This window comes from Ixodes scapularis, unplaced genomic scaffold (genome assembly GCF_016920785.2).
Source record: "Ixodes scapularis isolate PalLabHiFi unplaced genomic scaffold, ASM1692078v2 PGA_scaffold5__190_contigs__length_132052651, whole genome shotgun sequence".
Taxonomy (NCBI): Eukaryota; Metazoa; Arthropoda; class Arachnida; order Ixodida; family Ixodidae; genus Ixodes; species Ixodes scapularis.
In genome coordinates this window covers 29,128,257-29,143,012 of record NW_024609880.1, presented here as the reverse complement: position 1 = coordinate 29,143,012, position 14,756 = coordinate 29,128,257, and the positions used below count along the sequence as shown (strand labels likewise).

Genomic DNA, 14,756 nt, shown 5'->3' with positions numbered 1-14,756 from the left:
TTTTTATAGAAACTACCGAAAAGTTTTAAATAGCTGAACAATGTTTGGTTCTGCTCTACCTTACAGTGGAAGCCAACTCGCAAACAAACAAAAAATTGTAATGCTATTTTAAATGCCTGTATCGTAAGGCTGATAACGGTTGTTTTAAGTGCCAGGCACCCACATAACTAGTGCACAGCAGTACTTAACCCGGCCTACGTACCTAAATGCTCCCAATGACAACGTTTTTTTGTTTTTTCGGGCAAAATGTAATTTTCAATGCAACCGTCTCAAAAAAAAAAGCAGTGGGAGAAGGCCACTCACGGTATCTACGGGGTCCTCCTCAGTATCTTGTTTTACATCGCTTGTAGGATCAATGACCTAAAATGGTTGATGTTTAGAATTAATAAGACAATCTGTCAGAAACCATGCAAACTTTATGCAGTGTCGGAAGAATTGGGCGAAAGATGCACTTTATATATACAGGGTGTTAGCATTGAGTTTGAGCATATTAATATAAAATAAGACGTTAGATGCCGACTTAATGCGGTTTTGCAGTTCAGTGATACGGGCAGGGGTACACAATATAGGGGTCTAATTGTCACGATAACTCGCATAATAACCTTAAAATCCTTAAATAGCGTTATAATTGGTGAAAACAGCGTTGCACAAGTGAAAACTTTAGCGTGCCGTCGCGCTAGACTTTCCACGGGACAAGTATAAAGCACGTGGTCAGCGCCCATGCGCTTACCACGGGCTTCAAATCTTTCTATATTCGACTTATCTCGTGGCTTTAGATGACGCGCATCAATTTTTAATTTCAACCAAGTTTTCGTTTTCTCAAATTAAAATTATTAATAAACAAATGTTAGGTAAATATTTGAGCTATCCTTATTATGTATTGTGTTAGTTATAATGTAACTGTTAGGTACCTGTGGCCGTATATACTCACTTGCCCCAACCATTAAAAATAATTTTCGCTGTTAAAAAAAAATATGTTCAGCCTAAAAGCAAGGAACTCGTATACAATTTTTTTATGAACTTGATATGTGAATTATTTATTTACAAAGCAAATAATTACACCTATGTATGAATTATGTTTTGTATTACATGAGCTAATATCAAGAAATAAAATAAAACATTCATTTCAGCCCAGCAGCACGCGCAACTAAACGGCGGTCTTTAGGGTGTTAGAAATGGGCGAACTGGCTAAATTGAATCTCTCGTCAAAATATATTAGTGTGAACGACAAAGAACAAGGGAGGACAGGACGGAACAACCGGTACTTTCAACTGACGTCTTAGTGAAAATATAAAAAAAGAAAAGAACGAAGTTAGATATGTATAGAAAAAAAATAATTTAGAAAGAGGACTGAGATAAAATTAAAAAAAAATTAATGAAAATGGAGCAATAAAAATATGAGTGTAAAACTATTTTTAAAAAGTGAAAACAAAGGGTCGAGAAGAAAACAAAGTTTAGGAAATAAGAAAGTCTCGTAGCTCCTTGGGTGGCAAGTTCACTGATGGCGCGCTTATGCAGGATTCGCTTCTTGCTGCGATGACTAGAGCTTCGTAAATTTCTCCAGTTCTTTTGTTGTGCAACCGTCTCAGAATTCCTGCGCTAGCGAACAACGCGGCGCACCCACAGTCCCTCATATCATGTAAGGCTAGGTGACCAGATGGCGAGGATTTCAGAGAATGTTTATGCTCCCTGAGCGTGATGTTGACGCATCGTCCGGTCTGGCCCACACACTTTTCCACATGAGAACGATATCTCATACACAACACCGCAGTCACAGTTTATGTACTTGTGGGAATGTCCCACGCTGCATTTGTCCGCCCTGTCGGGCTCCGAGTTTTTTGTTCTCGAGCATTAGTTCTCAATTATTTTTTTCATAATTTTACCTTTATATATTTTATATTTTAATTTTTCATTACCTTCTTAATAAATCTCAGTCCTTCTTCTAAATCCTTTCTTTTACATTTTTTATATAAATGTATCTTCGTCCTTTTCTTCCTTTATATTTTGATTAAACGTCAGTTGAAAGTAGCGCTCGTCTTTTCTTGTCCTCCTTAGTGTTTTGCTTTCGGGCTAATATTTTATGATGCTCAGCCAACTAGGCCACCAACTTATGTTGTTGAATATCTAGCCAATATTCGTGGTACTCGGAAAGCACTGGTTTAAGGTAAGATATGTTTGATGGCTCTTGTTTTATGGCGAATGAGAGGGCAACTACTTTAACACTGTTTCAGACAAACCCAGCAGGATGAGCAACAAAACTACTTATTTTCTGCTTGCTAAAATTGAAATAAATTTAAAGATTGAAAGTCAAGTACCGCATTCATTTAGCCCTCTAAGGCAGCGGTTGTTAAACTGCGCCCCTCGTACTCCCAGGGGTCCTCAAAGCGTTCATAAAGTCCGCACCAAAAAAAAAAAAGATATTGAAAAAGTTTTTTTTTTTTTTTGGCCTCGCACAGGAACTATGATGCAGAGTGCATTGGTGGTCCTCGAACGGCCTCTGAGTGGGTCCAAGGGTTCGTGATGGACAAAAGTTAGGGAACCGCTGCTCTAACGAATGTGACGTTAGACTCAAGTTGCGTAATGCGACGTCGCCACAACTGGGGCCATCTACGGGTGGAGTGCGAGACTTATATGCGTTGCATTTGTACACATATGCGGTTTCTTAGATGAAGTGTTTAAGCTGCTTATGTTACTCTGTGGTAGCGCGTTAAACTTGACACTCTACGGACCCAAGAACGACTTTTTAGAAAATCGCGGCAGATTTTGGGGATTTTCTATGCTTAAGGGGGGTGGGGGGCATTTGGCTATATCGACGACGAACGCACTACTACAAAAACAACTTCCTAATTTGAAGTGGGGACAAATTCCCATAACATGTATTACTTACTGTAAGGTGTACTGTTGTCTATCATGATAATTCAACGGTTTCAACCGTACATGTACGGCGGGGTGAAAGCGTCCCGCATGTTTGTCGGCGTAAATATGTATTTCGGCAATTACACATTTCAAAGTTTCCGCCTAAACGCGAAATCCCACGCAACTCGGGAGGTGCTGCAATCTGTCAAGTTATTATGCAACTGTCGTTTGCCCACGACCGGGATAGACAGCGGCATGCCTTACGACCTTCGCCCTCGCTTAAAAGCAATGGCATTTTCTTTAGGAGCGTGGTGGCGCCACCACGCCACTTATCCAATCCTTAGACCACCCTGAACGTCGGTTCCGACCGCTGTGGATGCACACGGGATGCGGTTCCGTTCTACAGCCTGCCGTGGCGTTCTTGACGCATAGTCGTCAAACCATGTCATCGAGCAGTAAGCGCACGGTGTCGTCGACCCCGTATGCACAACACGTATGCACAACAACGAAATGCCTCTGTCGTTTTCCGCGCATTGCGCGCACATCCATCATGCTCAAACTAAGTAAACTTATGCTACCCAGCGGGACCAAGTGGAACACAGGGAACGGGTCATCGCCGCCGTATGTGATTGGTCAGCGCCTTGTTGCTGGCCGATCACAGACGGCGGTGATATCTTGGAATCTTTGTCCCGCTTGCTCCTGCCGTGTTGCATATGACCCCTCATCTGCTTGCACCAGGAAGAGGTGTTTCGGGAATGTTCACCTCCCGAAGAAGTGCTGAGAAGTTGCATTCAGCATGCTTTGTTATATATAGCCGCTGCGCGAAATGCTTACGCATTTCTTTGGGAATCAGCGTGGCTGCAGCAGCGATTTGAACGCGATGACGTTAAAAAGCTCGTGTCGCAGAAAATCCGGTGTCGGCGTCGGCGTCGGTGGGACCGGTAAATCCTAATTGGCCGATAGGGTCACGAGTGCGTAACGTGTAACATGACGCGTACAGTGACGTCTTGACAAACACGTGCCGTCACGCGTGTGACGTCACACGTTGCTTTGACGTTATGAGCCTATCAACCCGCTAAGTTTGGCGGGAAAAATTGGCGGAAAAATCTAACGATACATTTTGGCGGGAATATTTTCCGCTAACTTTAGCGGAAAACTTTCCCGTCAAATTCAGCAGGTCGTTAGAGTTATGACGTCACAATCACGTGTGACGTCATGCGTGTGACATCACGCCACGTAGCCTCGCACGGGAATTTGGAACAACCGACAACATTCACAAGCAACGTCGCGTCAAGCGTCGTCACAGCGGCGTCACGTGTCTGTGATATCACGTGACACATCAGCTCACACAGACACGTGACGCTACCGGCTAAACCACACAGACACGCTTTCATTGCTCGCGACCGTGCCCGGGTTTAAATGAGCAGGCTTTGGAAACGGGGCCCGATAACGATATCGCGTTCCTTAGGCGCCCCTCAAGTTTTTGGCCCATTTTCGAGAAGACGTAGAGAAACAGCTGTTCGGCGTAAGTCCTATAGTTTTCACTTCAGCTCAGGCACAAGTGAGGGATCGAATTTTTAATTTGGGCCGAACAAATATATGTTTTTGAAGAAAGTTTGGAATGCGAGAGAGCGCAAACAGAAAGCATTGCGGTTTTTTTTTTCTGTTTTAAGAGGAGCCGTGCATACAGAGAGTTTGGTCAATGGGAGGCGCGGGCAGACACAGGGGCCGTGTTCCAAAATTTACTCGATCCTACTCCAGGGTAAGGGTTTTGTACCTTGGCGTTCTAAAACCTACCCGCGTCCAGCGATTTTCAATCTGTGTTGTCACGCGACACGACCAGCCGGTGTAACTCGGATCCATTTGGGTAAGATTTGGAACACAGCCAGGGAGTGCACCAGACGTAGAAAGAGGGCTTGGCATGCTCTCTCGGCCAACTAGAAGCCGAAAAAATACCCTAGCGGTGGTAGCGAGTAACAGTTTTGGTCGTTATAATAAGCGCGTAAGAGTTAAATGTAGTAACCCTTTATGGTTGAAAATAGGGTGCACGTGATGTTTTCATCATGATCATGCAGAAAGATGTAAGAAACGAATACGCCACTAAACTGCGTTTTGCACGGACAGAGTGTGACCGCTCGGACGGCAGAGTCTCGGCCCTCGGGGCTTGGCTTATGTCGATCGTTCCGCTAGTCGCTCTCTTCCACCATGATTTTGGATGACCGTGATTGAAACATAACGTGCACCATATTTTCAGTCACCGAGAGTTATTGCGATGCACTTATCAACTTTGTTTCTCGCCACCACCAGGGTATTATTTCCGGCTTCTGGTTGGCCACATTCGAATATTGAAGACGCCCTGGAACACGCCCAGCCCGCTTTCGGCCGACGGCGCCTCCTCATTTGTCTCCTATACTTCCCAACGAATGCCTAAACTTTCTACATATACGGCTCTGGTTTTAAGGTATTGACCCTCGAAGCGGCCAAGGCAAAAACTGTAGTCTCCCGTCTGCCTGAAATTGCGTGTTTGACTCCTTGCTATTACGTCACTTCTCCAACTACTGGAGTAAACTCTTTTGTGACAGTGTCAGAGTACGTTTCATTATGCCTAATGACTTAAAAAGGTCATATATTTCAATATAAATAAAAAAATATATGTAAAACATTGTACAAAATAAAATGGGAGAGCTTCTTTAAATAGGCAAACGCTTAAAGGGATAGTGAACAGAAATCTGGATTCCACAAAACACGGCGGCAAAAGCGTGCAACGGGATGCTACGAACACCAAAACATCACTCAAACAGCAATATCTGGAACGGATGACCGTATTTTTAAAAAAAGGAGGCACATTTGACAGATATATTTACGTCTTCTTTCTCTGAGGAGGAGAGGGAACGGCCTCGCGTCTTCTCCGCCTCTCCGCCTTGAGGAGGCGAAGCGAAGAGCGGAGGAAACGAGATATCTTGACGTCACGCGCCTCGTCGGCCTCGTCCAATCTCGACCTTTTCTTTCCAAAAAAATACGGCCGTCCATTCGAGATATCGCTTTACGAGTAGTGCTGTAAAGATTTTAGCGTGCCGCCTACGGCACCTGCATTGTTTTTCTGAAATTCAAGTTTCGGTTCACCATCCCATAAAAAAACAAAAAACAAAAAAAAAAAAACTAAAGTTTATACGTGTTCTCTAAGCAAAAAAAGTATTTTGAATTTGCTTCATGTTCTATTAGTAGCAAGGTATGATTGTTTATAAAAATATAAGCACAAAATATATAAATAAAATAAAATAAGCGGACGAGCTGCTGAGCTTTCAACATTGTGTCTTATGGACAAATATAGCATTTTTTTACCAGAATTAAAGCTTGGATGTTGCGGTTGTTCGTCATGAACGTTTTCTTGCCTATTTGCTATTTTTGCCTACATATTAGCCTTCAATACAGTTAATTACCTAATAACAATACATAACGTGAAGCTGAAAAGTGAAAAGAAGGGGGATCGGTTGCCGAAAGCGCGCTAAGTCGTCAAACGAGCAAGACGTTGGAACCATGAGCTCAGAAGGAGTTTTTACAAGACCCTCGCTACCACGCGGTGCAATCCTTCATTCTGATGTCAAAGGCCGCTCATACAGGATCGAAAATTTGAGACGTCGACAACCGTATGTACCGTAGAAGGTGGCTTCCATTGCAGTCTTTCAAGTGAACCACACTTGAATTACGATCCAACGATCGTCGGCTGCAATGCACAGACTAGTTGGCGTTAAGGAGCTGGAGGTTAAGAACATACCAGGTCGGGCCATTCAACCAAGCAACGTGTAATTAAGGTTTAAGCTTCACTGGATCCATTTTAATGGGCCAAACTAGGTGGTACGAAGGCAGTGGAACCCAATGGCAAGGTGACAGAAATCGTGCGTAAAACCTGGCATGTGGAGGGCTTCCAGTATATTCAGTCTGGAGCAAGACTGATGCGGACGAAGCTCAAGAAAGGTGTGATTGTGTACATCATGCCGCATCCGCTACATTTATTCTGTGAAAGCGCGTTTGTAGCGCTGCCTGGACGCGCACCACTCCGCTTGCGCTGTAAGCGCATTTGGCTACATCATACAAAACTGCTGCCCTCCAAAACACCCTGAATTACACCGATTTGACCACGAGGCAGAATATTCCGTTCAAGCGTATGCCCTGACTGTCAAGCCTCAGACGCTCGATGAACCCAAAGACATTATATGGACGCCGGAGAAGCGGAGCAGGTGGTGGCTGGCTCGTTGAGCAGAACAGACGCCAACCTTGCACGTGCTTTCCGATATTTGCCTGACAATGTCGCCCCGAACAAGCCCCAGCTGAGACATAGGAAGAACATCATCCTCATGAAAGTGTAGCTCTACCAAACCAACAAGGAGCACCGGCCAATAATCAAGAGCTTCACACTGCAGACATTGGAGATATCCAAAGCATCGCACCAGCGAGTGACTCTGGTGTCGATGTCAACAAGTCGGCCGCAAGCCTGCTAAACAAGCTGCCGTTCATCATTTTCCTGAATCAAGAATCAGTTAACCAAGATGACGTACCGGATCCGGGATGGAACACGGCCACCAACAAAAAAGGACGTTGTACTTCGAAATAAAGACGTCGACAGCTTTCACAAGAACCACGATGATAACCCGGACGGAAGCTTTGTTACAAACAGCATGATTTGCAGGCAAGTGTCTGGGAGCGGGAAAGGACGGAGGAACGAGACTATCCTGCGTAGACCTTGTATTAGGGTATTAAGCAGAACATTAAAGATATTAAGTTGTAGCATCTTTCTTTTTTGCCACCTGAAATGTAAAAGGTTTAAAGTCCCGTAAAAAGCAGTACCAGTTACGATCAGAGGCAAACCAACAATTGCATTTCGTGGCAATTGAGAACACAAAAATGTCTCACGAAGAACAAATTGAGCCAGCATTACGTCCACTTATTTCGAAGTGTTAGGGTTGAGTATGAGGTTTGTCCGGAGTCTGTTTATTTTCTTTTAAACCTGTATTTCGCTTTAATTTATCGGTACTTAACAGCAATAAAGGGCAGTATACTTTATTGAATTCATGTTATTCAACCAAGACTGAACAGCTATCCGCATTTAAGCTCTCAACAGTACGAAAGAAAAAATTTTTTCCACTTCCGTCAGTATTCAAAATGCGACCAAATTGTTCTTTTTCGGGAGATTTAAATTATGTCTGCAATATTTTCGATGGATCACCAGACAACGAAATCAGTGATAGTAGTGAGAACCCCTGGAAGAAAATGACTGCTGAATGGAATTCAGTAGACGTCATAGTAATACAAAAACAAAAGACGCAATTTAAGTTCACACATTTCCAATCGGCCATGCCTGCTCGCCTTGACATAATTTATGAATCGACAAATTCATAAATTATGTCAAGGCCGCATCCCCGGCGTCCACATAATTTATGAATCGACAGCTTTAGAGACTACCAAGTCAAGCCTTCTTATTTTACTCCTCATTGTTTAGTTACAGCAACGCTGGGACAAACAAGGAACGAAAATCATTTTAATTTGAAAATCTGGAAGCTTAATTGAAAAGTGTTGTAGGACTGCGAGCGTAGACGAGCTGCTTACGATTGCGACAACCAAGAGAAAACTGTCACTGTTGGAAAAATTGTTACATTTAAAATAGTATGTAACGAAAGTGGCAATCAAACGATGAAGCATTCTTAAATTCCAAGCTCGCACCGAACAGAGGTAAGTGAATCCTGTTCTGCGTGCACTTCACGAGGCAGCCTTCACAAGGCAGCCTGCGGAGATCCCGGACGCGGTGAAAGAGATATTCGCACGTAAAAACGCAACTTAAGCGTGTTAAACACAAACCATACCAAAGTGCCGTTGTGCGTACTCGAATGCACATGTTCCTTTTTGGCAAACGACCTAAAAAAAAATTAGCTTGAGGAAAAAAAGTTTTTAGCTAAATGGATTTACGAAACGGAATACAACAACAGCAATCTGTGTGACAAAGACAGCATTGAAGATGCTTTTGTTCAATATTATGGAAAACGTTTGGGGAAGAGTGAACACCAATATGACGAATAAAGTCTGCGAAGCTGGTTGGAAAGGGTGCCCTAGTTTCAAGAAGATATTAAAAAAATGACTTTAAGAGCCGATCACTTTGGGGGAGTTGAACAGTCAGTAGATGTATACGCAATAATAAAGCACCTGGCCCTGACGGGATAGCTCCTGAGTTCTATAAGTTCAAAAGTTGCAGTGGCACTCTCTTTTTAAAAGTATACTTTGCAAAGCGTACGAGCTTTAAGCATTACTACCCCCCCCCCCCTTTTAAAAACACACGTTGTCCTTATACCGAACTAAGATGATCATAGCAGAATGGACAATTGGGCGAGTTGGTAAGAGCACATCATAACTTACAGCGCGACTGGGACAAGGACAGACAGACGAATGAACACACAAGACAAGCGCTGAACTAGCAACTGATTCTATTGAAAGGAAAAATACGCACGATGCTGCTGCTGCTCGTGCAGGCATGCCCCGCCGTGGCCCTGGCGCTTCTTCTTTCACTTAACACCAAACCGGCCGAGTTATCCAAGATCCGAGAAGCCGATCTCACTGTTCGTCAAAATCACTATGGACTGGCTCACACACAAGGATCCGTTTTGTGTTACGTGGTACGTCTCCAAAACGGCAGTGATGTTCCGACCTATGCCCAAACTACCCCGAGAAATGATGGAGACTTACCACATAACACAAAACGGATCCTTGGGTGTGAGCCACCCCACAGTGACTTTGGCGAACAGTGAGATCGGCTTCTTGGATCTTGGATAAATCGGCCGGCTTCGTGTTGAGTGAAAGAAGAAGCGCCAGGGCCATGGAGGGGCATGGCTGCACAAGCAGCAGCAGCATCGTGTGTATTTTTCCTTTCAATAGAATCAATTGCTAGTTCAGCGCTTGTCTTGTGTTTTCTCGGGTCTGTCTGTCATTGTCCCAGTCACGCTGTAAGTTATGATAAGATAATCATGCTGAAGTACATCGTGGCACTAATTATAGACCAAGCACTCTGTGTAATACTGACTACTAAATATTCACAAAAAATATTGACTATAAAAGTTCAAAATATTATTTGCGACATATTTGGTGGGCATCAAATATTCGTCATAAATGTGAAAAGTATACAATCAACTATTTATATTGCAAGGAGTGTCTTAGAGAGTTTCTCCAAAGAAGGAGTTCAAGTGACTGTGCTCCAGATTGACTTAAAGAAGGCTTTAGACCGGTTTACACATGTGGTGGTTTGGGATGTCTTAAACCACGTCAGTATAGGAACTGTTATCTACATGATATAATTTAGTTGGCATTCGAAGACTGTTCAACAAAATTAATAATCAATGCCTATTTTTCAGTTGATATTTCAGTTCTGTATTCCGTTCGATAAAGGCGTCCGATATTACCTTTTCATTTGTTTTTCATTCAGAAACATATTGTCTCAGTATGACATAGCAACAGCCCGCGAGGTTTAAGTCTCAAACAGATATCAAAGTCTTAGCACATGCCGATGGCGTGGCTATTTTCTGTCGTGACAAGAAAAGTGTTAGCGAAGCTGTTGTGTTGACCAAAGAATTACGTGAAATAACAGGTGCAGCGGTAAACTGAGAAAATGTTTAGTCTGCTGGTACGAGTTGTTGCAACCATGACTGCAGGGTATGAAGGCGTTAAATGGAATGAAACAACTCGTAAATGTATTGGCGTGCAACTTCAACAATTTCATAACAGAGCGACATACTGGTGGACGGTTACTAAGGAACTGAAAAGGCGCGTATAATGTTTGCCCAACCATGTGTTCTCAATTTTTGCGAGAGCAACTGTTTGCAACATTTGTGGGAACCACGTGTTCCCCGCATCCCTATCTAGGCCTAGCGCAGGCAGGCCGTGGGGCGTCGCCACGTGGGGGCGCGTCCCGGATGCGAGGGCGAAGCCGTATTCCCTGGTGGACGGCTTTCCCTCGCCCTTCTTGGGTGATTTGCCTAAGGCACACCCCTCGGGATCATGACTAAGACGCGTCTGCCCCTCCGGGGAGCCACCTACATCCGACCCACCCCGGGCGCGTCCATTCCCGCAGGCTATATAAGACTGCCCTAATCCAACGGGCAGGACTGGGGAGAGGAAGTGGCCGAGTGGGCTAACGTGTCTCAACTCGGAGCGTGGAGCGAAAGCTTGCTCTGGGAACCTCCTGGGTTCGAGTCCCCGCCGCCCCCGCCCGTTTCGATCTGGATGTGTTTCGTACCGGCACGCGTTCGTGTGATCACTACTGCGTGATGCACGTTGAAAATCCCAGGTTAGCGGTTGTACTGCACTGGCTAAATTTCTCATCTACAGCTAAGAGACCGATTACCCGTTGTGGCGCATCTCCATCAAGGCTGTACAAACATACAGAGCGAACCCATTTTTTTTTAACGGGCAGGATTCTCACTGGGGGAGGCTCTGCTCGACGGAGCCTTCATATCCTTATCTGATCCTCCCCCTCGTGATACTGTCAATAGCGGCAGCGCGGACTCCGACTGGCGATCCTGTCAAAAGAGACAGCGCCGTCATCTCCAACATTGTTGACCTTCGGTCAAGGTCAACAATGTTGGAGCATGTGTGGCATCTAAGTCAAATAAACACGTCTTTATCCGGACCCAAGGAACCTTCAGTGTTTCTAAGTGGTACCCCCCTCCAAAGGGGAAACCCACATCTGGCGCCCCAGCGTGGGGCCTGTCCGGCGACTGCAAACAAAGCAGCACCCTCGCAATGACAGCGAACCAGCGTCGTGGACAGAGGAAGAGGCGAATGCCCAAAACCCGATGCCACTCAACGGTTTTTTGGCCACACCTGCCACGCATGGACACAATGAGCAAGTGTCCTTTCAGCCGAGCTTCCCTAATGGGTATGACTCACACTGCCCGGAATGCAACCGAGGCACTCCTTCTCGGAGCACGCCAGCCATCATTGCTGAGCCAAGCCGACCCGTGACTTTCGAAGTCAACACGGGTCCGACGAGACAAGAGACAATGACGCAGCAGCAGGCAAATGCAGCCTCTTACAGCTTCGATCTCTTAACCTCAGACTGGCCGTCAGCTTCTCCGCACGGAGATAACACTGACGCCGTCTACGAGCCGCAGCACAGCACAGCTGCTACAGGTGCAACAAACCACTTGGCGGGCCCATACAGAGGGAAAAACCCACCAGCCGCACATGCGGAGAGCGATTCTCACCACAGAGAAAATACGCTAGGCCGATATCACTCCCTGCTAGAAAACGCAGCTCGGGTGATTGAAAGCCTGACGGGCGCACTGCAAACAGCAGTTAGGCCTCCGCCGCCGACACGGCCACCGGTCAGAATCCCTATCCCGATCGACATACAGAGGGTACGGAGACCGAGTGTGTGCGACAGACTTTCTCGAAAACCTGAAAAAGTATCAACAGGCAATGGGAATGTCGGACCACGAGATACTTGAACGCAGCTTGCCAGTCTCGTTGGTGGACCAAGCGGCCCGGTGGCTCCGCCTAACCGGAAGCCAGCTGTCGTCGATCGAGCAGTTCCACAAGGAATTTCGCCAGGAATTCCTCCCTGCAGACTACGAACGCAGGATGAGGCGAGAGCTCGAGCAATGGACCCAACATCCAGACAAGTCACTGTTGGAGTTCGTTAGGGCGATGCAAGAGCTCTTTGAGCTAGCAGAACCCTCAGCGCCCAGTGCAGAGCGCGTAGAGCGAGTCATTCGAAAAACGCACCCGACTTTTGCGGCGTATCGCCGAGGCAGTCGCTTTCGCGACTTGAACGAACTGGCCTCGGAGGCTCGGCGGATTCAAGGAGACATTCTTGCCGCACGAGCGCATCGTCCCCCACCCCCAGCATCAGCGGCACTCGAACCGCGCTCCGCTTGGAACGGGGACGCGGCGTCCCGAAACAGGAGACACGAAGCCGCCCACTACGCAGACGAGCGAAGTCGAAACACGTATACATATCAGATCGTGCGCTCGACCCGTACTCCTATGAACGGCGGGGCACAGAGACTGCGCCGCAGTTCAACAGGCGAGATCGGACCACAGAGTTACCCACGCGACGGGAGGAAACGCGGCCAAAGCGTCCAAACACACAGGACGAAAGACGCGGCGCGCATCAAAGCGCATGACAGGACTCAAGAAGGGTCCCGCAACAACGTTGCTTTCGCTGTAACAGCGCCAACCACCTGGTTCGACAGAGCCCAGAACGGCAGAACCCCGGTCCCCAACAGTCGGGAAACGAGCAAAGCCGCCGATAACCAACCCGGTGGCTCGAAACCGGCACGGTACAAGAGACTCTTTTGCCTACAAAATACAGAATAGGCTTTCCGACCGGCACACTAGCGCCATCTCTAGCCCTGACGATTGTCGGTCGGACGTTCAAGGTACTGCTGGACACAGGAGCCAGCGCCTCGCTTTTCGGCGACGAAGTTTTGACCCACCTCCAGCAAAACTCAGTGCACATGAGGGAGGGCAACACGGCCTTGCGACTCGCGCGCGGTACCGCCCATTCAAGCGGTACTGTGCGGTTGGTTGCGAGATGAGCGAATCGAGTAAGAAGGCAACGCGTCGTTCATCCCCCAGCCTTTCCATTCCGATCATCCTGGGCAGAGATTTCTTGCCAAAACAGGGATCATGATCGACTTGAGTAGCGGTGGCTACCGAGAGGGCACATTCGCAGCTCTGAAACCCTTCTGCGAACCCCCAACGCCAGAAAAAGACTGGTCAATGGGGCAGACAGCAGCTGCCAAGACAAGGCAACAGAATCACAAAAACCGGGTATCAACCCCTCAACGGGTACCCCGACGCGATTGCGAACAAGCGCCGTAGCGTCGGAGGTCACCCAATCCCTGCTGACCGAGTCATGCTGCGGGTCAGGGCAAGAAAAAGCCCGTTTGTCGACATTATTGCGACGCTATGACGCCATGTTCACAGAGCGTCCCGGGTGCACAAACGAAGTGCGACACCGGATCGACACGGGCGATGCGCTTCCGTGGAGGCAAAACGCACGACCCGTCAGCCTGGCTAAACGAAAAGCCATCGACGTCGACTTGGACGAAATGATCGACACCGGAGTTGTCCGGCGGTCAAACAGTCCCAGGGGATTTCCCGTTGTGTTGGTCCCAAAAAAGGACGGCAGCTCACGTCTCTGCGTAGACTATCGCCGTCTGAATGACGTAACGCAGAAAGGCGCATATCCGCTACCGAGCATTGACTCGATCCTTTCCAACCTCGGCAGCGCATGGTATTTTACAACCCTGGACGCTAGCCGAGGCTACCTTCAAGTTCAATTGGAGGCAGGTAACAAGGCAAAAACAGCCTTCTGTTGTCACCGCGGGCTTTTCGAAGTCACAAGAGTGCCCTTTGTTCTGTGCGGAACGCCTTCGGCGTTTCAACGCTTGATTGGCCGAGTACTGGGAGAAGCCAAATGGAAACATGCAATGGCCAATTTTGACGACATTGTCGTGTACTCCAACACCTTCGAAGATCATCTACGAGATCTGAAGAATGTGTTCGACAGGCTAAAGGCCGCGAGTATCACTTTAAACCCAGAAAAGGCCCAAATAGCCGGAACCCGAATCAACTTGCTTGGGTTCACGCTCGACTGCGGGCGCATCACGCCAAACCCCACCCCGAGTAGCTAAAGGCTATCTGGGAGTTTCCGGCGCCGACGGACGTAAACTCGCTCCGTCGCTATTTGGGAATGGTAAACGTTTACCGCCAATTCATCCCGAACTGCGCATCACTCCAAGCGCCACTAACACGGCTACTGAGAAAGACGGTGAGATGGAGTTGGGGTCCCGAGCAGGAGGCGGCATTCCGCTGCACCTCTAAAGCGCTCGCGGACACAGCTGAACTAAAGC

General features: G+C 47.1%; 1 protein-coding gene across 1 annotated transcript in view; it reads right to left on the bottom strand.

Moving 5' to 3' along the window:
• The window catches only part of LOC115329010, a 105,480-nt gene that overhangs the window by 21,656 nt on the left and 69,068 nt on the right, over positions 1–14,756 (bottom strand). The window contains exon 7 of the mRNA XM_040214554.1: positions 304–360. Coding sequence (XP_040070488.1) covers positions 304–360 — 57 coding nt within the window. The remainder of the gene's footprint in view (positions 1–303; positions 361–14,756) is intronic.